Source organism: Electrophorus electricus, chromosome 4 (assembly GCF_013358815.1).
Source record: "Electrophorus electricus isolate fEleEle1 chromosome 4, fEleEle1.pri, whole genome shotgun sequence".
Taxonomy (NCBI): domain Eukaryota; kingdom Metazoa; phylum Chordata; class Actinopteri; order Gymnotiformes; family Gymnotidae; genus Electrophorus; species Electrophorus electricus.
Window position 1 is genome coordinate 20,296,619 of NC_049538.1, and position 19,760 is coordinate 20,316,378.

At 41.6% G+C, this 19,760-nt stretch overlaps 1 protein-coding gene across 1 annotated transcript in view; it reads right to left on the bottom strand.

Moving 5' to 3' along the window:
- Positions 1-43: 43 nt before the first annotated feature.
- The window catches only part of LOC113576070 (ATP-binding cassette sub-family C member 8), a 21,589-nt gene continuing 1,872 nt past the window's right edge, over positions 44-19,760 (bottom strand). Inside the window, 31 exon segments of the mRNA XM_035525439.1 lie at positions 44-469; positions 923-1,086; positions 1,304-1,407; positions 1,607-1,715; positions 1,818-1,896; positions 1,990-2,120; positions 2,341-2,461; positions 2,604-2,717; positions 5,563-5,665; positions 5,783-5,875; positions 6,080-6,237; positions 6,518-6,587; positions 6,760-6,954; positions 6,956-7,160; positions 7,965-8,030; positions 8,901-9,021; positions 9,118-9,255; positions 9,509-9,589; positions 9,671-9,755; positions 10,498-10,582; positions 10,835-10,867; positions 11,182-11,254; positions 11,578-11,710; positions 12,021-12,172; positions 12,452-12,658; positions 13,049-13,303; positions 13,379-13,534; positions 13,731-13,895; positions 16,039-16,072; positions 16,074-16,189; positions 18,195-18,407. Coding sequence (XP_035381332.1) covers positions 332-469; positions 923-1,086; positions 1,304-1,407; positions 1,607-1,715; positions 1,818-1,896; positions 1,990-2,120; positions 2,341-2,461; positions 2,604-2,717; positions 5,563-5,665; positions 5,783-5,875; positions 6,080-6,237; positions 6,518-6,587; positions 6,760-6,954; positions 6,956-7,160; positions 7,965-8,030; positions 8,901-9,021; positions 9,118-9,255; positions 9,509-9,589; positions 9,671-9,755; positions 10,498-10,582; positions 10,835-10,867; positions 11,182-11,254; positions 11,578-11,710; positions 12,021-12,172; positions 12,452-12,658; positions 13,049-13,303; positions 13,379-13,534; positions 13,731-13,895; positions 16,039-16,072; positions 16,074-16,189; positions 18,195-18,407 — 3,897 coding nt within the window. The 3' untranslated portion in view covers positions 44-331.

The window sequence follows — 19,760 nt, forward strand, 5'->3', positions numbered from 1 at the left end:
TATTTTTGAGAGTAAATTTTCAATGAATTAATGATATCAGTGTTTTAAGCTTGAGGACTACAGAAAGTTAGCTGTATTTTGCTCCATGTTCATTTTAATGTACCATCATCTTAAACTTCTTCCATATTATCTTCTTAACTCCAAAATTATGAGATTTTATTAAGTACAACATGAACAAGAACTTTCAAACCTTTTAGGTTTCTATTACATTTTATTACTAGTTATAAATGGTTGTATCTGTCATGTATTTAGTAAATAGCCTTTTAACAATTTTTTTTACAATGTACAGATCATACAAATCCCACCACATTCGTACTCCAGCCAATACTGCTCACTTGTCCACTCGGACGAATGAAGAAAGCACACTGTCCTCCTGCTTGAGCAGCACGTCTGGTCTGGCACGCTCCACAATGGCACCATGCTTCATCACAATGATTATGTCCGAGTGCAAGGTTGTGTGTACGTGGTGCTGCAAGAGAGAAACCCACAAAGACGAATCAAAGGGTTCTAAAGAAAGCAACATATTACACTATATACATATAATGTGTAAGCATACATATAAGATTTGCATTAAGGCACAGACTAAGACAATTACTGTGTATGAGAAATTTGTTTTTCTCATATTGCAGAGGACGATGATACTCAACAGGTGTGATGTCTGTGGGTTCACTAACAGTTGAGATGGAGTACAGAATCCTTCTGCTTGTATAAAAAGCCAAGAGGATAATACTATGAAATAAATAATGGGCTTTTCATTTCAGAGCCATGAAATTGCTGCAGGGGATGACCATGTGACATCGCAGATAAGCTGAGAGATTTGTGTGGGTCAGTAAACATATTAATGTGCTTGACCCTGCTGTGGAAGCGTGCAAGGTCACACGAGGAGCAGGGACTAAGTGAGTGTGAGAGCATTTCTTTGAACCTGAGCATTGTGACTTATTGCTGTTCTCACGGTCGCCATGTCGACGGAAGCGGTGGCTTCATCCATGATGAGGATGCTGCTCTTCCTCACAAATGCTCGGGCCAGGCAGAACAGCTGCCGTTGGCCGTGACTGAAGTTTTTGCCTCCCTCTGTCACCATGGCATCTGCAGAAGGGGACAGAGGGATCCAGTTTAAAAAAAAGATCAATAAATAAACCCCAGTGCAGTCTTCAAATTCCACCTACATATCCAAGCTAGCTGTGTAAATTATTCTATCTTCCATCCTATCCATTGCCAGAATTACATAGGAGTTACACAGGAGGGCCAAAACAGATTGCCATGCCAACGATCTTTTCATTTTTCAAAGAGCTGAGTCTTTTACCTAGCCCCTCAGGCAGAGCTTTGACCATGGCCGTGAGCTGAGCAATGTCCAGAGCTTCCCACAGCATGTGGTCAGTGGCCTTTCTCTCTGGATCCAGATTAAAGCTGAGTAAATCAGACACGGTGCCTTTACTAATGCAGCCTGTGTGGCCCGCTGTCACCCACTGACACTGTGGTACCCTCTGTGCTGTGGCTTGGCTGTAGCCTTTGCAAGGCATGAGGTGAAAGGCAAAAGCCATTCCTCTCAAAACCACGGACATACAATGCAAGACAAACAATGCAGAACTGAACTTGACAAACATACCGAAAAGTCCCACTGAACAAAATGGGGTCTTGTAAAATTATGGAAAACTTGGAACGCAACGTCTGAAGGGGTAGTTTAGCAATGTCAATGCCGTCAATAATGATTCACCCTAAGTGGAGGAAATATCAGGATATGAACTCACGATGGTGACCAGCCAAGGATGTGAAGGACAACTACGATAAAGCTCCAAAGCAGAAAAGAAGCTTTGTACCTTCAAATGTGTCCACCGTTCGGAAAAGGGCCAAGGAGAAGGAGGACTTTCCAATTCCTGTTCTTCCGCACAAGCCGACCTGCCAAAAAAAATAAAGCATGTTAATGATCGAACAACTTTCTGTGTAGCAAAGCAAGCAATGCAATGCATGAGGCCACTTGGTCTGCATTGCCTTTTGTCCAGGCTTGATGTGGGCATTGATGTGTTTTAGCTCAGGTTTCAGGCTGATGTCGTAACGCACACTCAGGTTCTCGATCTGGATCTCACCGCGTTAGGGCCAGCCTGGTGGAAGCCGAGCAGGAGCTACAACAGAACATCAGAACACAACAGAGCATACAACCACTCAGTGTGTGTGTTAAAAAATATTTTTATTTATATATTTTTTAAATAAGTAGGAAGTTAAGTTTACTTGCATCCACTTTGCTGAATACACTTTGTTTGGATTTAGGTTTAAAACCATGTACAGTGTACATGTAAATTGCTTTGTATAATACACATGTAAGCCTTGTTTCCAGTGACTCACTCAGTTCTCCGCTGTAGCTCTCTGGCTGTGTGTGCAGTAGGCTGCTTATTCTCGTCACACAGATCAGCTGCACCTCCATGTCTGCTAGGTTACGTACCATCAAGTTCAGGTAGTTTGACACCTGTGCACGCACAATGTGTGAGTGAAAGTCAAACACTCAGTGAAACACAGAACTAACGGGCAGTTCTACAATTCGCAAGGGAAGGGTTAGCAGACCAATCTGCATAACGAGTGTGCATGTGTGATCGTTAAGTTGGCTTTACCATGAGGGCATATGTTAGGACCAGGCCCACTAATCCTGCTGAGAGCTCGCTGTATAGAGCTCTGGTGATGGAAGCTACAGCTGCTATCAGGACAACAAATGTCCCAAAGTACTCCTGCAGACCCAGAGATGAAGCTATTAATATTGTGCTACCATAAAAAGTGACATTTTTTGTTCTACTATAAAAATATGGAATTTAATAACACCTCTATATTGTCTCCTAAAGGCATTCTTGTGTATTTAATGCCATAATTTAACTTAAATTTAAAGATCCAATCATACTGCTATGGCAAAGTCATAAAAAGATCTAAAAGCATAAAGATGACAAAGGTAAAATTGCAGTAAACTACACAAACACTCCAGAGAAACTGAACATTTCCAGCAGAGATCCAACAGAGATTGGCTGTACAAGAAAGGTGCTTCTGAGTAGCAGGAGGCACCAGTTTATACATGAAAAAATAGATATTTAAGTCATAACATTCACTTCATGGGGTTCTAAAGTTCCAAAAGTGTATACAAGTTCTTCCTTTTTCAGTTTCCTAACATCATTGCTGCCATAGCAAAAACTGACAGTGTTTATTAGTTTTAAAATGACTAATGCATGAGGAAGAATGCATTTCATGCTAGTTATTTTAGTGGCTGTCTTAATAAATGTATACGTAGCACATCTAGCAGTATTGCAGGCTACAGTACCACAGTTAACAACCATTTATCTCCCTCTTGATGAGCATGTATTTGGTCTTTAAAAAGGTGCAATATCTGCATCATCCTGGAGTCAACATATTAGCTACTGTTTCACTTGTAGGATGATAAATGAGAACCAAAGGAATTAGAACTGTAGATTGTTCTTGTCTTAACTGTAGATTGTTTATAGGTCAGAGTGTCCACTTTCTAAAGAGGTCCAATATGAGCAAAGGCACCACCTATGGCATCCTTAGGAAACCCACACTATTAATCCATACATTTCTGGAGGAAGTCTTTATTCTCACTGCAAATGTATGTATGCTTTAGTAGCTGTGAGTAAGGCACAGAGTTCTTGCAAGTCTTGTAATGTGTAGGTTTGTAACATATGGTGCTAATTAAACCAGAAAATAAATAGAAATAAACATTTGGAGCTCTTTAAATGTTCATGTAGCAGAAATGTCAGCAAGGTATCTCAGAAATACTCAGGGTACATGTTCAGTGTTTGTTCAAAATTGTTTCTCAACAAATCCAACAATGAGGTTTGCATAGGATTGTCCAATTTTAATAGCAATATTAACTCCTCTTATTTGTGAATAATTCTTGGAGTCAAGGGTGAAGCAGTTTCATTAACATAAGTTCTGAAGGTCAGATTACCCATGGGAGTGTTCTTCTTAGGTCTTGCATCATGAAAATGCTGTAAAGCTTTCATCCTCATTTTCATCTTCATTAGGGTTGACCATGTATAAACTTTTAATGCCCACCGAAAAAAAACCAAGGAGTTGGCAGGTACCGGTTGGTCTTTAACATATGTAGGTAAGAACAATTGGTTGAAAAATGTTATTCAGAAATGGGTAAATAATGCATGTTGGAAAGGAACAAGAAGATACAATAGGATGACCAATATTGTTTTCTTATGAAATTGAGGGAGTTAGATATAAATGGCTACAGTATTTATCTACAATAAGACGCCATGAGGAATCAGGAAGGTGTCCTGTTGAAATAGCATGTTTAATAGTGGACTCAGTGGAAGACTATAACTGTGGAGTGATGTCAGAACTATTCTGCCTATAAAACAGCCTATAAAAATCAGAAATCTGCGTGATTGCTTTCCTCTTGTAAATGTCCTTCCTCCAAATGACAACAGCTCCACCCATATCAGCTGGCTGATATATATTATAATATTCTTCATTTGGTAGATTAGGTTTTTTAGTAGGTTTGTTGATATTTATGATACTAATTTCTCTTTTGCAGATATAAAAAAACAAACAAAAACCTAGTGCAATAGGCTAGCTCTGGGGCTAGGCCATCTTTGGCCACCAGAGGGAGGCATAGAAACACTTTAGAGGCAATCAGATGCACCAGTCATCCAGCCTACTTAAGAGCATCTTACATGCGCTCTGGTGAAAGACAAAGCTGGTAATCCAGGTGGGGACTTCAAGGCTTGTCTATTGGGTCCTCTTGATGAGGTCTTTTTTGCTCTCTTCTCTACAGCACTGAGTTGATGCATTACTTCCTTGGTTGGAAAATCCTTTTTGAGCAGTTTTTATTTTTGTATTAGTTTATCAAGCCCTTTAGCATCTCTAGCAGTGGGGTCCTTGCCCCTGCTGGTGGCTCTCACTTTTACCCAGGTCCCCTGTATACAGCTCAGGAATCCAGCTCATAGTGGGTCACAATGTTACATCTACTGCTCCAGATTTCCTGGAGGTGTCCAGAAGTGTTGGATGAGATGTATTTAGATAAGTCAAGGTTTCCATTAGTCATTGTGTTAGTGTGTGTGTGTGTGTATAGAGGGTCCTGGCTATTTTAAAATGAACATGTATTGAATGCCAGAATGTCTGTAATGGACATTCATTTAAAGTAAGCATTTGTATGTACAAATTTGAGTTCTTTTGATTCTTTACGTATAGTACAGAATTGTTTGTCTCGTAATTTTCCTTCTGTATTTAAAGAGAGTAGATAGCACTGACCTGTCGTAGTGCTTATTTTTGTTGGAATTAATTTTGAGTTGAAACAACTCTGGAATGATGTCTCAAATATCTTTGAATAAAGGTAATATGACTGGTAAGTCTGGTCTTAGTCCAGGTACATTTAGCTAATTGAATGACTAAACTGGAAATGGTACCCTCCAGTTTCAGATCTATCTTAGAAATTGTGTACTTCACTACAATTTTGAATATCATTATATAATGGTTCAGGTCTTCTATATAGGAAAGGGGATCTGACAAGCAGTCATGCAACAGTAGTCTCAGAAACAAATTTTCCGTATTTTATTTTACCATACGAACTTCAAGCCAACGATTGGCTGCTGTAAGAAAGAGGGAGGTGATGTTACTGGCGTCTGCATAGTCTAGAAGTTTCTTCTTAAATCTTTGTTCATGTCTGCAACCAAAGTATATGGACCAAGTATATGGCTGCCAGATAAGAAAATATACAACACATAATACAGAATGATAGCAGTGCTGTTCTTCTTGGCCTGTAAGTTTGTCTGTGTTGTACCTAAAGGCTCGGATGGTGGAGAGGCCCTCTATGGTCTCAGTGTAGTGGGAGAGGAGGGGAATCTGGATGGTGTTCTCTAGCTGCTGGAGGTCCCTACACACACACACACACACACACACACACACACACACACACACTCACACTCACACACACACACACACACACTTTGATTACCATCTACTAAATGTGAATATTGATAATGCAACTATCATATGTCAATAATATATCATTTAAACATCTTATAAGCTGACATTTCCATGGAACATTGAATATAGTTTTGATTGTCTGGACACCCACCGGGATGCCATACGGAAGTACTTTTGAATGAAGTAGCATGTGATGGCCAATGGCAGAAGGGCAACGAGGAAGACTGGTGTAACATAAGAGATGATGGCCACCATGGACAAACACAGCAGATTGGAGCGACTGAAACACTCCACAGTGACTGGGATGTGCTGGGAATGCAAGATTACATCACTTATTCTGGCTTTTCAAAACATTGTCCCAAAAATTAATAGGGAAACATGTTTTATTGCGCTCCAAGCACCCCTCTCACCCCAATGGCTAAGACAAGGGTAACAGTGATAAAGAACAAAATCCAGATGGTGATACAAATGTCAACTCATCCCGCACTGTTTCTTGACAAATGTTATATGGATTCAATTTACATTAGATTGTGCTCAATTGAAGCAGTCAAGCAAAGTTTTACATGAGGGTATAGTTGATTCTAATTACCTGATCCACAGTGTTTGTGTCAGCAGAGAATCGGTTAAGAATACTGCAGAGTGGAGTTGTATCAAACAACCTGCAAAAAATGTAAGAATAGTAAATATTCCCAAAAGTGCTACAAATCACTTTTTGTTGTACTCCAGTTTAAACAAAAAATGAAACTAAATGTACTCAGACAAAAAGACATTGACCGAAAGAGGACAGAAGGTCAGACTAGTGGGAGGGGCAGCCCAATTTAAAACACACACCTCATAGGGGCGAGGACGATGATGCGGAGTAGACTGCTGTGTAGCTCCTTGGCTGCCCGGTGCTCTGTCCACTCCACCAGCAGAAAGGTGACAAGACACAGCACTATGCCCAGACAGCACAGCATACAAAAGACCCCCAGGTATGGAAGAAGACAGAACGTATACTCCTGGTCAAGAGAAAGATCGTGCAGTGTGTGCGCCGATGGTCCGAGAGGTCCAGTGGGCGAGCCAGAAGTCTATGGCCAGCATGAGCGAGTGTTTGGCGAACTGCAAGGATAGGAGCAGGGGCAACAGCACAAGGCCAGCTGCCCGCAGGTACGTTTCCAGCATGTTCCACAGGATGGAGGCCCTCCGCTGTAGCACGGTCGCCAGACTCTCCTCATCTGTGCTTGTGGAGCTGTCTGTAGGATGGGCGCCATGGTGAGGTGGATGTCACCCCACACCTGGTTAACAAGGTGCATGTGGGGTTTGGTTCGGGTATAGATTTCGAAGGGGTGACAGGACCGAAAGCATGGTGAATTTGAAAACTTCTCACAGGTTTGATTAATAAAGCATCATTGACTATGAAGGATTTTGAACCATTTTGAAAAAGCTTTTTGCTGATGGACTAAGGCCCACTCCCGTATCTTATTTTTACCCCTTACCGCTTGTCTTTTAGCATCCCCTTGTCCCTTGGAACTGAATTAAATGGGGTAGTAGTTGAAAGTTTTCCCTACGAAATGGAACAACCCTTCAAGAACTCAATACATCATCTGTAGTTCTTGACAGCTTTTACATAAACAGACAAAACAAACTAGTTTTTGACAGACATGTACAATCTGCCATCCTCAGCTGTGGCGATCTCTTACATGGGCTATAGTTATCTCTTTCTTTTTGCGCTTGTCTGCAGATCAAATTAAATATTTTTGCATCAAAGAGTCACCAAATTAAAAAGAAATCGTAATTACCAGGCTACTAGTGGTAGCCTTTGCCTCATATGAAATTAATAATGCATACATATTTGCTGTTTTTTTCAGTAATTATTAACAGCAGATTTGCGCACCAAAACAAAGTCTGTGCCTCTTACAGCTGTTTGTGATAAACACAGCTGAACCATACTAAAAATAAAATAACAGGAAGAAGATGTGCTTTTTTAGTTGTTGTTTTTTTTCTAGACAGAATTCATTCTGTTAAAAATGTAGAAAAGCATGCCATTCAAACCAGACCTTTAAAGCCCAATACAGTAACATGAGAGGCTGTTGATATTCCACAAGCCCGCACAGAGGAAGCCACTATGGATTAAGAGAACAGACATGGATCAGAGTGCAGTTATAAAAACACACATACACATACACACACAGCACAAGTCAAAAGGTGCTAAAACAGGAAAGAATACAGCCTATGGCATTCATCACTCCTCTGGTACAGTACTAAACAGGCAAGCATTTATGGATTGAACTCACATACATGTTTGTTTAGGGATATTTTAGGTAAAATTGGTTATATTTGCACAGTACACAAAATCCTGAAATTCTTTAGCGTTTGCTAAAGTTCATTTCAAGTCATTTAGGCTCTTAGGACTCATAATTCAGCTCAGTTGATGTGTTATGTTGGCAGCATTTAAAACCAGGTATTACTACTCCTTCTGCTTCTAGGCACTCATCTCTCTTTATTGGCGAGAGAGCGATCAGATCCCCTCTGACTTGCAGGGACTGAAGTTTTATCTTCATCTTCATCTTCTGTGTCAAGGGTGTCTGTTGAAGATATCAGTGTCTTCCTGAAACTCTTCCTCCTTAGTTCAACAGGGTATTTTCAAAACCTGTATCAGTATCATATTGCAACCAGTGTGGAAAATCTTCCTCCAGAATCTAGTTTACCCAAGTCCAGTTTAGAAAGATATATCTGCCAGTACAAAGATGAACAGAATGCTTTGTGTATTAGCAGAAATGTCACGCTAAACACAAACTTCTTTAAGATTATCCTGTCTTGAAATCATTTTAAGGCATGATATTCCAGTGAGATGACTCTCAAAACCAGTTGTGGAGTCATGAGCCATAGTAATCATGGCTTGCTGTATCCAGGCATTAAGATATATGGTAAACTGAGGTGTTCTTTTTAGACTCAAACTGTTTGTCCAGTGTATTTAAGGTGCTATTTAGTACCAGTAATCTTGTTTTGTCTGTTCATCAGTGTCTTCCAGTGGTTGAATAGTTCAGGCTCTGCACACTGGATGTCCTTTAAGGTGCCCTGGGTCTGCATTGTACCGTCTTTCATGGCTATGATCTGGGGGATTTTAGGAGAACATACAATAGAATCACAGTGTAACTTTGAGACCCAGACAACATTGCTTTGTGTGTTTAATGGGCATTCTAGCCTCACCCAGTCAGCGTGTGGTAAATACTGCAATTTTTTGGTCACCAGCACCACAGTCCTCCTTTCCTGCCTGAGGTGCTTCAGAATGCCCTCCTTCATCAGATAGTTGCTCAGGTGGATGTCCAGGGCTGAGAACGGGTCGTCCTACAGGTGAGTTATAGAAGTGAGTTTATCTGTTCCTATATGGTGGCATGGGTTGTGCCTGTTTAAAATTCAACAGCTCTAATCCGACCTTGAGGACAACATAAGATGTCCTGGAGGAAGCCCTCTAGGTCAGGGTGCTTGACAATACAGCCCATAAGCACCGCTCTTCAAGTCATAGACCTTTGCTGATGTAGTACAGTTGGCTATTAATAAACATGCAAAAGCAAAGCCAGTAGTCTACTGCTGAACTCACCAGGAACACAACTTCAGTTTTCTGATAGAGGGCTCTGGCTATACTAATTCGTTGCCGCTGACCCCCAGACAGAATAATACCCTGTTGGAGAGGGAGAGAGACACTATAAGAGAAGTGTGAGAACACACATATATCCTCTTAATCTTGTGTAAACAGGCCCACCCTCTCTCCAACCACAGTTCGGTCTCCTTGGAGAAGTATGTCAATATCAGGCTGTAGCTGGCATGCTTCAATCACATCTTTATATCTGAAAACACATACAGGAGATGGAGAAGTCATATAGGAATGATATCTTTTACCCAGATGCATCATAACTATTTACCAGGAGAATTATCCAAGCAAACCTGCTGTCAGTGAACTAACCCTTGTCAAACAACGGTGACCTGTCCAGTCACTCGCAAATGCAAGCTATTAAAAAAACTTTTGTTTCATCTGTAGATAATACATATTGCTCTACATCAAGGCTACATCTCCACTCCTCCAAGGAGGTTGATGGCTCTGCATTTATTATTTTTTTTAAGGGCCATCATATAAGAGTGGCTCTTCACTCTAGCGGGCCTTGGCCCTTCTTAATGCTATGCTTTAGCTGGCCATGTGGGTCGGTTAAGGAGCCAAACGTCACAAAGGACATACAAAGGGTCTTCCTGCTGGTGGAGGGATTCTCGGGCACTCTGCATCACGGCCAATCCAACTGCTCTTACATAATATATCTGGGGCTGCATGAAACAGACCCACCATCATCTCCCTCGCAGCTTCATGAAAAATGGCAATTAGAAAGGGTCAGGAGAGCTTGACAAAAAGGGAGAGAACTTGGTTTAATTTTTTCCTTTGCCTTTACCAGTGTGGCCTTCAGAATGAGGCACTGTGTTTGTGCAGTGGTGTGACTGCTTCAGCAAAGCCAAGTGTGCAGTGACTGTGACTAACCAAGAAGAGAACAACTACACAAAGGCTGACAGCCTCTGCGCTTTCTGAGGATTAAACAGCAGTACCTTCTCAGGTTGGGGGCCGTGTTGAACAAAATGTTTTCCTCAATTGAGGCATTGTGGAGCCAGGGCCTCTGAGAAACGTAAGCCTCTTATCATCCTGCTTATCAGAAATTCAGATATGAACACACTGAAACATTTCAATCCAATGAATAATTTTCTCACATTGTGCAAAGTGTATTACATACTCAATTGGTTTTGGCTTTGTTACATGATTAACAATTAGTCTATGAAAAAGGAAGAGTAAATTGAACACTTTAATGCACTTTCAAATAGTTTTTGCTGTTCTTAATCTACAAAAAGTAGTTTTTGTTTCCTTTAATTCACAAAAAGCAAACTGTACCTGTCATATGGTTCATCATCTGGATCTGGTAATCTGTGAGGTAAATATATACACCTTACATAGCTCAAACACAAAACACAAACAAACAAACAAAAAAAAAACAAAGCAAGCAAACAAAAAAAAAAAACCCCACCAGATTAAGGAATAAAACCCTCATTATCAGGAGACTTGTCTGTTACCTGTTCCATGTGACACTTCCTGAGATCTTATGCATCTCTCTTAGATCAGCCAGTAACAGGGACGACTTGCCACATCCTACCTGACCTACAATCATTGTCAACACCCCACAATGACAAATCAAAGAGCAAATCTGTCACAGCAATTTAATAAAATGATACATGACTTACTAAAAGCAACTCTTATGTCAATGTTGGTCAGTGCGGGGCATCCTTGAGCCCAGGTGAAATAGCCATTTACGATCTAAAGCACATGAACATCACAAACATGTAACATGTATTGACAGTGGTGCACCAGCTTTTAACTCAGAGTTGACAATAACTAAAATCTGACCTTGATTCTCCTCATCATTGGCACCAGAGCAGGTCAGTTCCTGATCTTGCTGAGCTAAGTTACTGTTCTTGTCCTGCTTGGTTTTTTCCCTTACGCTTGACCAGACTGGTAGCCTTGAGCTGCAGCATGTACTGGTAGTGCACAGGCAGTCAGTCCTCTTAGTACTAACATCCAGACTACCACTCCATAGACACAGCCCAGTTTAGCACTGATCCATAGTAAACGTGTCTCACATGGAACATGAAGACGTTATCATCTATACTCACAACTGACTCGATGTTGCCATTGTTGCTTGGTTTGACTGGGGGTGGTGTTTTTGGCTCTTGATTGATTTTAATTTCATCACTGGTGAAAAATTTCTGTGCACTGAAAAAGAAGAATCTCAAAAATGCTACACCATCTGCAATACCTGAAAAAATACATTTACTTAACGCACTTGCTAAATTCTCAAATTTTACAATTATATAAGTTAAACATTAAAATTATTGAAGAAAGTAAAGTATGAAAAACAGCACTACTAAAACAAATCTTAGCACCTCTGTTGTTTGGATTCATCAAAAATGGCTCTGCCCTGGCAGCTGTTCCTAACTGGGCTTTTTAATACCACCCTGTTATATAACAGCACACAGAGGACCCATGATCGGTGCTTCTGTGCCCAGAGACTCTCCACAGTCACCTTACAAGGGCTTTAACAGTCGAGTGCAGCACACTGGAAAGCTGAAAGAGGGGTGTGACCAGGATATGGAAGAGCGAGAGGGAGGAAAAGGCCACGGCAGGGGACAGCTCGGCGTTGGCGGAGCTGTGTACATGCACGTGCACCACAAACGTCTGCGGAGACACGGCGCAGTGCAAAGCGCTTACAAGACATACACGTATACAGACACAAGACAACAGGCAGATTGTTTATGTACGGTGTGGAGGTGCGAGGCCAGCAGGGTTCAGAGGAGAGAACACCGCACTCACGGTAAGCACAGCAGTGATGGGGATGGCCGCATTCATGAAGTCCGCAAGGGCAAGAAGACATGTTCAAGCATCGAGAAATCTTTTTTTTTTTTTTTTTGCAAGAGCAAGAAGTGAGTTGCGTTGTGTTTGTGATTAGAAGCGGACATGTATCTGTGTTTCAGATCCAAGCGTGTTGAAAGACATCTCACTGGAAAGGGAGGTGTAGAGGGCGAAGGAGTGGAGGTTGCTCAGCTCCTTCCTGCGCGCCTCCTCCACACTGGAGCGGAAGATGTGCTCCCAGGCATACAGCTTTAGTAACTTAATGCCTCTCAACAATTCATTAGTCTTCTTCACGCGCTTGCTAGAGTACTCCTGCAAGGCATGCAAGCACACACACACACAGATTTAGACAACTACATTTTTCGCTTGTTACTGTAACTCAAAATGATAAGTGCAGCCAATGCTGGTTTCAGTAATCTCAGAAAAGTATACACCTAGCAAGTGTAAATCTACATGTATCACCCATTTTATCAGAAACATTTAATAAGTAGGTTATTAGGTAACTGTACACTTGAAGGCATACAGTTAGAAACTATATTGCATCCATTCCAGTACAATTCCATGCCCCCAACTCATCAATTTCCGACCACAGATGTTGCTTGGATATTTTGGGGTTGCACATTCACTCTCCACCCAGCAGTGACAGTCATGGTGTATACGCTCATAACAGTGCTAATACCAGTGTCAAAGTAGGTTTTTCTAGTAAAATGAGTGATGAGCAAATAAAAGGTTTGTCTTTTGTTGATGTATTTTTTGTCTTTTGTTGATGGTGTTGAGTATTTGAATATTTCTTCTCGGTCCAAACATAGGTGGGGTTCTCATCAGTGTGCTTTTCTGTGCCCAAGAGAGCTGTGTGGCCACTAGGTACTGCATGGGGGCCAGAACTTTGATGACTAGTGCCCCGATCAGAGCGCTGATCCCCAACAAGTAGTACAGCAGAATCACACCAATGGTGATCTGAGAAAAAGGACAACAGGATGAGTCAACATTCTTGAAGGGCCCCATTCAGTGAATGCATACTGGTAAACTCACCTGTACTGGCATGGCCCACAGGTTGGGACACAGGAAGAAGAACCACATGTGCTGGTCAGTATCTCTGGTGACTATGTTACAGATCTGAGCGACGGTCAAGTCTCCCATAGACATGTTGGATGTGCACAGGTGCATAATCTTATTATAGATCTTACACTGAAAAGATTAGACACATTACACAGATTACTAGGAAAAAAATTATTCTAACTTAAAATTTTTATTTTATATTACTGGATATATTCTGAATCTAGACTCTACTCTGAAATATGTATAATTAATTTTACCAGTGGATTACTGTCTTTTTTTAATTGGAAAAAAATATCAGTACTCTCTGAATATATGATATTAAAACCTGTATAGCTCCTCTGAGTTTAATGCGGGTTTCCATGGCAACATAGTAGGAGGCCTGCAGGAAAGTCCGCTGGAGAAGTAGAGCCAGGAAAAGCAGGACAGCCAGTACATAGGCATTTGCTATGAATGCCTGAAAGGAAATGAAGTGGACCCCAAGCAGCTTGACCTACAGAATGTAACGGTATGCACATAGAGCTGAATCTACAAGGCCCTGGATGCAATTCTATTGCAGCAATAATGCTTGTTGATAATGGCATGAATATAAGCTATTTACATTGCTTCTAATGATTAATAAATATAATAAAATTCTGTGCTTGTATTCTAAGCTAAATAATTATTGTTTCATCAAAGTTGGTGAAGAGATACGTTTCTGCTAAATATAATCATAGGTTTTCCACATTTAGTATGTTTTAGACTATCAATCTATGCACAATACCCCACAATGACATGTTTTGTAACTGTATTAAAAACTAAAAACTGAAATATTCCATTTACATATATGTTCAGACCTTTAATACCTGGTTAAAGCATCTGTGCAGGCAAGAATATAAGTCTTCTTATACTACATAGTTTGTACTACAAGTTTGCCAAACCTTCCTATTAGTTGTTCCTCCTATTATTTGCTGGAGCAGCATGTAAGCTCAGCCAAGTTAGATGGGGAGCAGTAGTTTTCAGGTTTCTACAGAGATGCTCTACTAGGTTCAGGTCCAGACTCTGGCTGCGCCACTTCCAGAGTTTTTCCAAAGCCACTCTTGTGTATACTTCATGGTATGATTCAGGTCGTTGTCTTGTAAAGTAAACCTTCTCCCTAGCCTCAGATTTTTGGCACTTTATGAGATTTTCACCAGTGATTGCTTTATGTTTTTCTGTGTCCATCTTTCCCTTAATCCTGACTAGTTTCCCAGTCCCTGTCACAGAAAAACATCCTCACAGCATGTTGCTGCTGGGTTTGACTGCAGGGATGGTATTAATAAGGTGATGCGCAGTGTCTGATTTCCTGCTTGCACATTGCTGGGAACTGTGGCCAAACACGCTCCCTGGGCAAAACATTTGTCACCTTAAATGTTAAACGTGGTAGTAACTTCAGGCTCCTGCAGATGGTGTTGCACAAGGATGATTGGGCTATAAATACCTGTATGGTGTGCAACAACCAGGTATTGCCTTTTGCTCAACAGCTTACCGATTACCACAACATTCCTATCCCTATATTCCAAGATGACAATTCTCACATTCACAGATCTGCAAATGTCATTGGTTGACATGATGCACATTAAGGAGCATTCACACATCTGCACTGGCCCGCAAAATCCCCATATTTCAATCCTCCTGAAAATCTGCGAGACTACCTGGAACAACCAGTAAGATGCCAGTGAAGGCATCTATGAAATCTGGCCAAACTGCACAATTCTTTGATGCAAGAGCAGCTGTACATTGGTCACTTACCTCCAGAAACTTGTCCAATCCATGCCAAATCGAATCACAGCTGTTATTCATGCTCATTGAGGTATTACATGCTGTTAGGTATGTCTCAGTCACAGGTGACTCATTTTTTGTCCAGTGAGCTTAGTGCAGTCTTCATTTCACCAGAGCAGAGGATTTGCCTTCTGGCAGTTGCCTTCTAGTAAACTCTAAGCAGGCTCTAATGTGGCTTTTAATGAGGAATGTCATCTGGCTGGCCACTCTACTGCAAAGGCCTGATATTGCAGTGCTGCACTGATGGTTGTCATTCTGTAAGGTTCTTCCATCTCCACAAAGGGACTCTGGATCTCATGACAGTTGGGTTCTTGGTGACCTGGCTGACCAAAGCCCTTCACATCTGTATACTCTAGGAAGACACTGGTGTTGGTGGTTCCCAACCTCTTCTATGATAGAAGCTACTGTGCTCTAGGGCACTTTTAATGCTGCAGAGATATTCTTGTGTCCATCCCCATGTGTGTGACCAGTCTCAACAAACAGACATACTATATGGACAGTTCTCACTTTAACAGCTACTGTGAAACCTTATACAGGCAGGTGTGTACATTTCCTAATTACATCCAATCAGTTAGACATATGTGGGTTTCACTGAAGGAGAAGCATTCTATTCTAATAGCATAACTATTTTAGCTCCATCAGAGTACTCTGTGTAGATTGATGGTAAAAAAAAATTAATCCATTTTGAGTGTGAAACATGCTGAGATGTGGGAAACTAAGGTAATTTTGGCCAATGCAACTGCACCTGCACTAATCAGGTCTTTATCAGTACAAGCTCTGATTGTTTTATCACGTCATATATAAAGTGTCCCCATGTGTACTGGGGGTGCTGGTACCGGGGGCTCGATGGTATGGTTGTCTTGCAGAGGGGTCCAGCAGATCAGGCACTACGCGGTATGTGATGCTGAGAAGCAGATGCCTGCCGAATTCCTGCTGCAGAGCACGCCATACCCACTTTGAGCCACTAGGAGGCAGCGTGCCACTTTCCTACACAGGAGCACATAGACAGTCACACACATAAGATAAGTGCACCCACACTAAACGACAGATAAACACACAAACAGAAAAGTTAACTGTACAAAAAGTTATATTAGACCAGAGACTCCAGCTTGTGATTGTTTTAATTGATGTTGCTTTACTGTTATTCATTGACCCATATAAGTATGCAATATGCATTCATGCAAATTCAGTTTAAGCATTCATAGTATTTTTGCATAACTTGCGTTTATTCAAATTTTATTTTAAACTGAACAGCCAGCATGTTCGTCAAGTATTAAAATATTCCAATGTTTATGCAAAGCGTCCAAATGTTCCACAAACAGGCAGTTTAGACTCATGTATGCATCTTATAATGATGTCTTACAAAGAGTACCTTGTATCATCTGTAACAAAGGATGAAGAATGAAAGGTAATTTTACACAATACATACATGCACATGCATACAAAAATCTGTAAAACAAAGACCAATCCAAATCCAAGCATGTTTGGCAATGAGCAAGAAGGACCATGTGGTCCTAATGTGGCACAAGTCTGTGCACACATCTCCTGGGTGCACTACAACTCTCATTGTGATTATCTCCATAGAGACATCAGTGCCATGGAAAAACACTGACTAACTCCACAAAATGGTTGCCCTTTGTTTATAGATTGTGGGGGGTTTTGAGTTGCCAATAAATTGAAATGCCATAGTCCAAATGTCCACCAATCACATGGAGGTGTAAGGTTATGACCTCTCTTTGTCAGATGTTTACAGAACCTGCTTCTTTTCAGACCATGCCCTCTTTTTGAAGCTGTGACTCAGAGGCACCACTGCTCTTGTTTAATATCCTGTTAGGAGGAGGAAAGGCCCGTGAAAATGTCAGCAACTAAAAGCTCACATATGGAAATGGAAGTCCCAATGAAACGTGACAGGATGCTGATATAAATGGCATTGGGATGCATTCAGAGTACTGCTCTAATTGCACTGGTAACTGTAATAATTCCCCATCGGAGGATGGTATAATCCGTGAGAATTTCAGGATTTATGCATGGTTAGCATCAAGTACAAAGTACAGGGTTCACTGCATCAAGAGGTTAGTTTAACATGCACATTGTATTGATGGAAATGGTGCAAACAAAAGTTTTAAAAGTAAAGCATTCAGCAAGATTAATCCTACTCGGACATTAATCGGCAGTCCTGTAAATGAGCACTGGGGTCTGGGGTAAAACTTGCAAGAATGCAAGAATAAAACAGATTTGGATGCTTGTCAGTCAGTCAGTCGGTCAGTCAGTCATCAAACAAGTAACACCCTTGAACACTCCTCCAGCTTCTACTCTACACCCTCTTAAACACAGGAAGCCCCACCCTGGGCTAGACCAATAGATTAATATACTGCAGGTGAATTTACAAAAGGATGATAAAATAATTTTGAAATCAGTAAAATTCCTGAATGTCAATCTGGTGTACAGTTCAATGCCCATTACGTCAATACATTTACCAGTAAGTATGCAAATTGACTGACTCCTTTTCTCTCCTCAGGTGTTCTTCTTCAGCAGCTCCCCCTACCCTTGTACAGTCATGGGCCCTTCTGACCTGTACAAGGGTTGGAGCAGCTCCAGCTCCCACTCTTTGGAAACAAGGTAGGTTTGCTCTTTAGTTCAATACATGTTTCAGCAGGTATCACTAATGTCCAGCAGGTGGCAGAGTGATGGAGCAGGTCTCTGGCATCATAGTAACCCACAATCACTCTCAAGAGAAAAAAGTTCCTCATATTAACTTATGCAGGAGATTTTTGTTATATTGGGAATTCTAATTAAAAGCTAAACACGCTTTTATTAAAATATACAGCTACACTGAACAGAGATGAGTTTTGACCTTTTAACCCTTAGAAAATCATATTTTGACATATACCTTTGTCTTCTCACTATTTAAGCCCTCCAGTAAAGAATTTAGCACCCATGTTGAGATCATTTAAAATATTCATCTCATGGCCTAATAAACTCTCAGCAGTACCTTGAGCTCATCAAATGCCTTGCATAGCTTCTGGTAGTGGGTGAGCGCTCTCATGGCTATGGGCAGCTTGCCGATGGTCTTCAGGTCGATATGGTGTCTGTGGGCTGCGGTGATGAAGGGATTCATCCACCAGTATGTGCTCTTCGACACCAGGTTGACGAAGGGCTGGAGGAAGCATACACCCAGGTCCTGGAGGTCCTTGGGTGGCTTCACCTTGGTGGGGTATAGGAAGCAGATGTAGCACTGAAACATGCAGCAACAGATGGAGGACAGTGGAGGATTACGCATGCACACATACACACACGCACATGCACACACGCACGCGCACACATGCACATGCACTAGATACACCACCTAAAGAGGATATTTGTGTGGAGAGCAGGACTACAGGCTCATTAGTGCATGCACCACTGGGATACTGGTCAGTTGTTATTTGATATGTCATCAGAATGTATATTAATGCTCTTCACAAGGTGTCACAGTGCAGCTGCCTGTTTCCCCCACCCTACCCACATGTATCAGCTCATTAGAGTCAACTCCAGGACAGAGGCCTCTCCTAGACAGAGGTTCAATCATAATGTAGCATAACCGGCATAGCACATCAATAGCGACATGTTTGTGGACATCAAAAAGCTGGCTCATAGCTCTACAATTACATCTATCATTCATTACCCAGTCGTGCTCTTTCCAGAGCCACTGTTAAAAAGAGGGGCCCCAGCATTTCTCAGACAGCCCAGCTCAAATCTCCTGAGTCTGCAGCTCGAGACACTGCACTTCCTCACAACATACACGGGTTGTGGTGGGATGGCACAATCCCAGGACCCTGGTGGCTTTAACCTCCAGATAAACGGCTTAAAAAGTGAGGAAGAAAGCAAGGGATTTAGCTGCTATCCCACATCCCTGGCCGAGAGCGCAGATGCAGGGCCTGAAACATCAGTCAGACAGGACAAACCGCTCATAATTCATCCTGTGCAGCTGTGCCATATGACTAAGATAAAGCGCAGCTAACCCAATGCCTCTGTTTGTTTAATCCCGCATAAACAGACGGGGGGGCTTTCCATGAATGTAATTACATATCAGAGAGGGAGCATCATGGCGGACATCACAGGTTGGTGTCCCTTTTATTTAATTTGTTGTGCAACATCAGAATTTAGGTAAAAGGCTTAATTGAATGCCTACTGTATGCCAGTGCAACCTGCAACATAAGCCTCAATGGAATTTCAAAGCTCCTATTCATAAGCACGTTAAAATGTTTACTAAGCATTGACCGCATTTAGGCTAGAAAGGAAAGATTCTAAACTTTCAGAGCATGCCAATTCTCCCTATTTCAGTTTTCAAGCAGGACTATCAGTTATCAAACATCAATAAGGTTCCATATTAGTGCCTTAGTTTGCTAGTTCACTAGAAGACCAAACTGTTCCCAGCTAATACATGCATGGGGCAGCCCGCATCGCACCTTTCAACACACGTATGTGGCCCACTGTGGCTCACTGTGCCTGCCCTCACCCTGCGCAGGATAACATGGAGCTTTACTGCCAGCAGCAGGCCATAGACTAGCACCAGCAG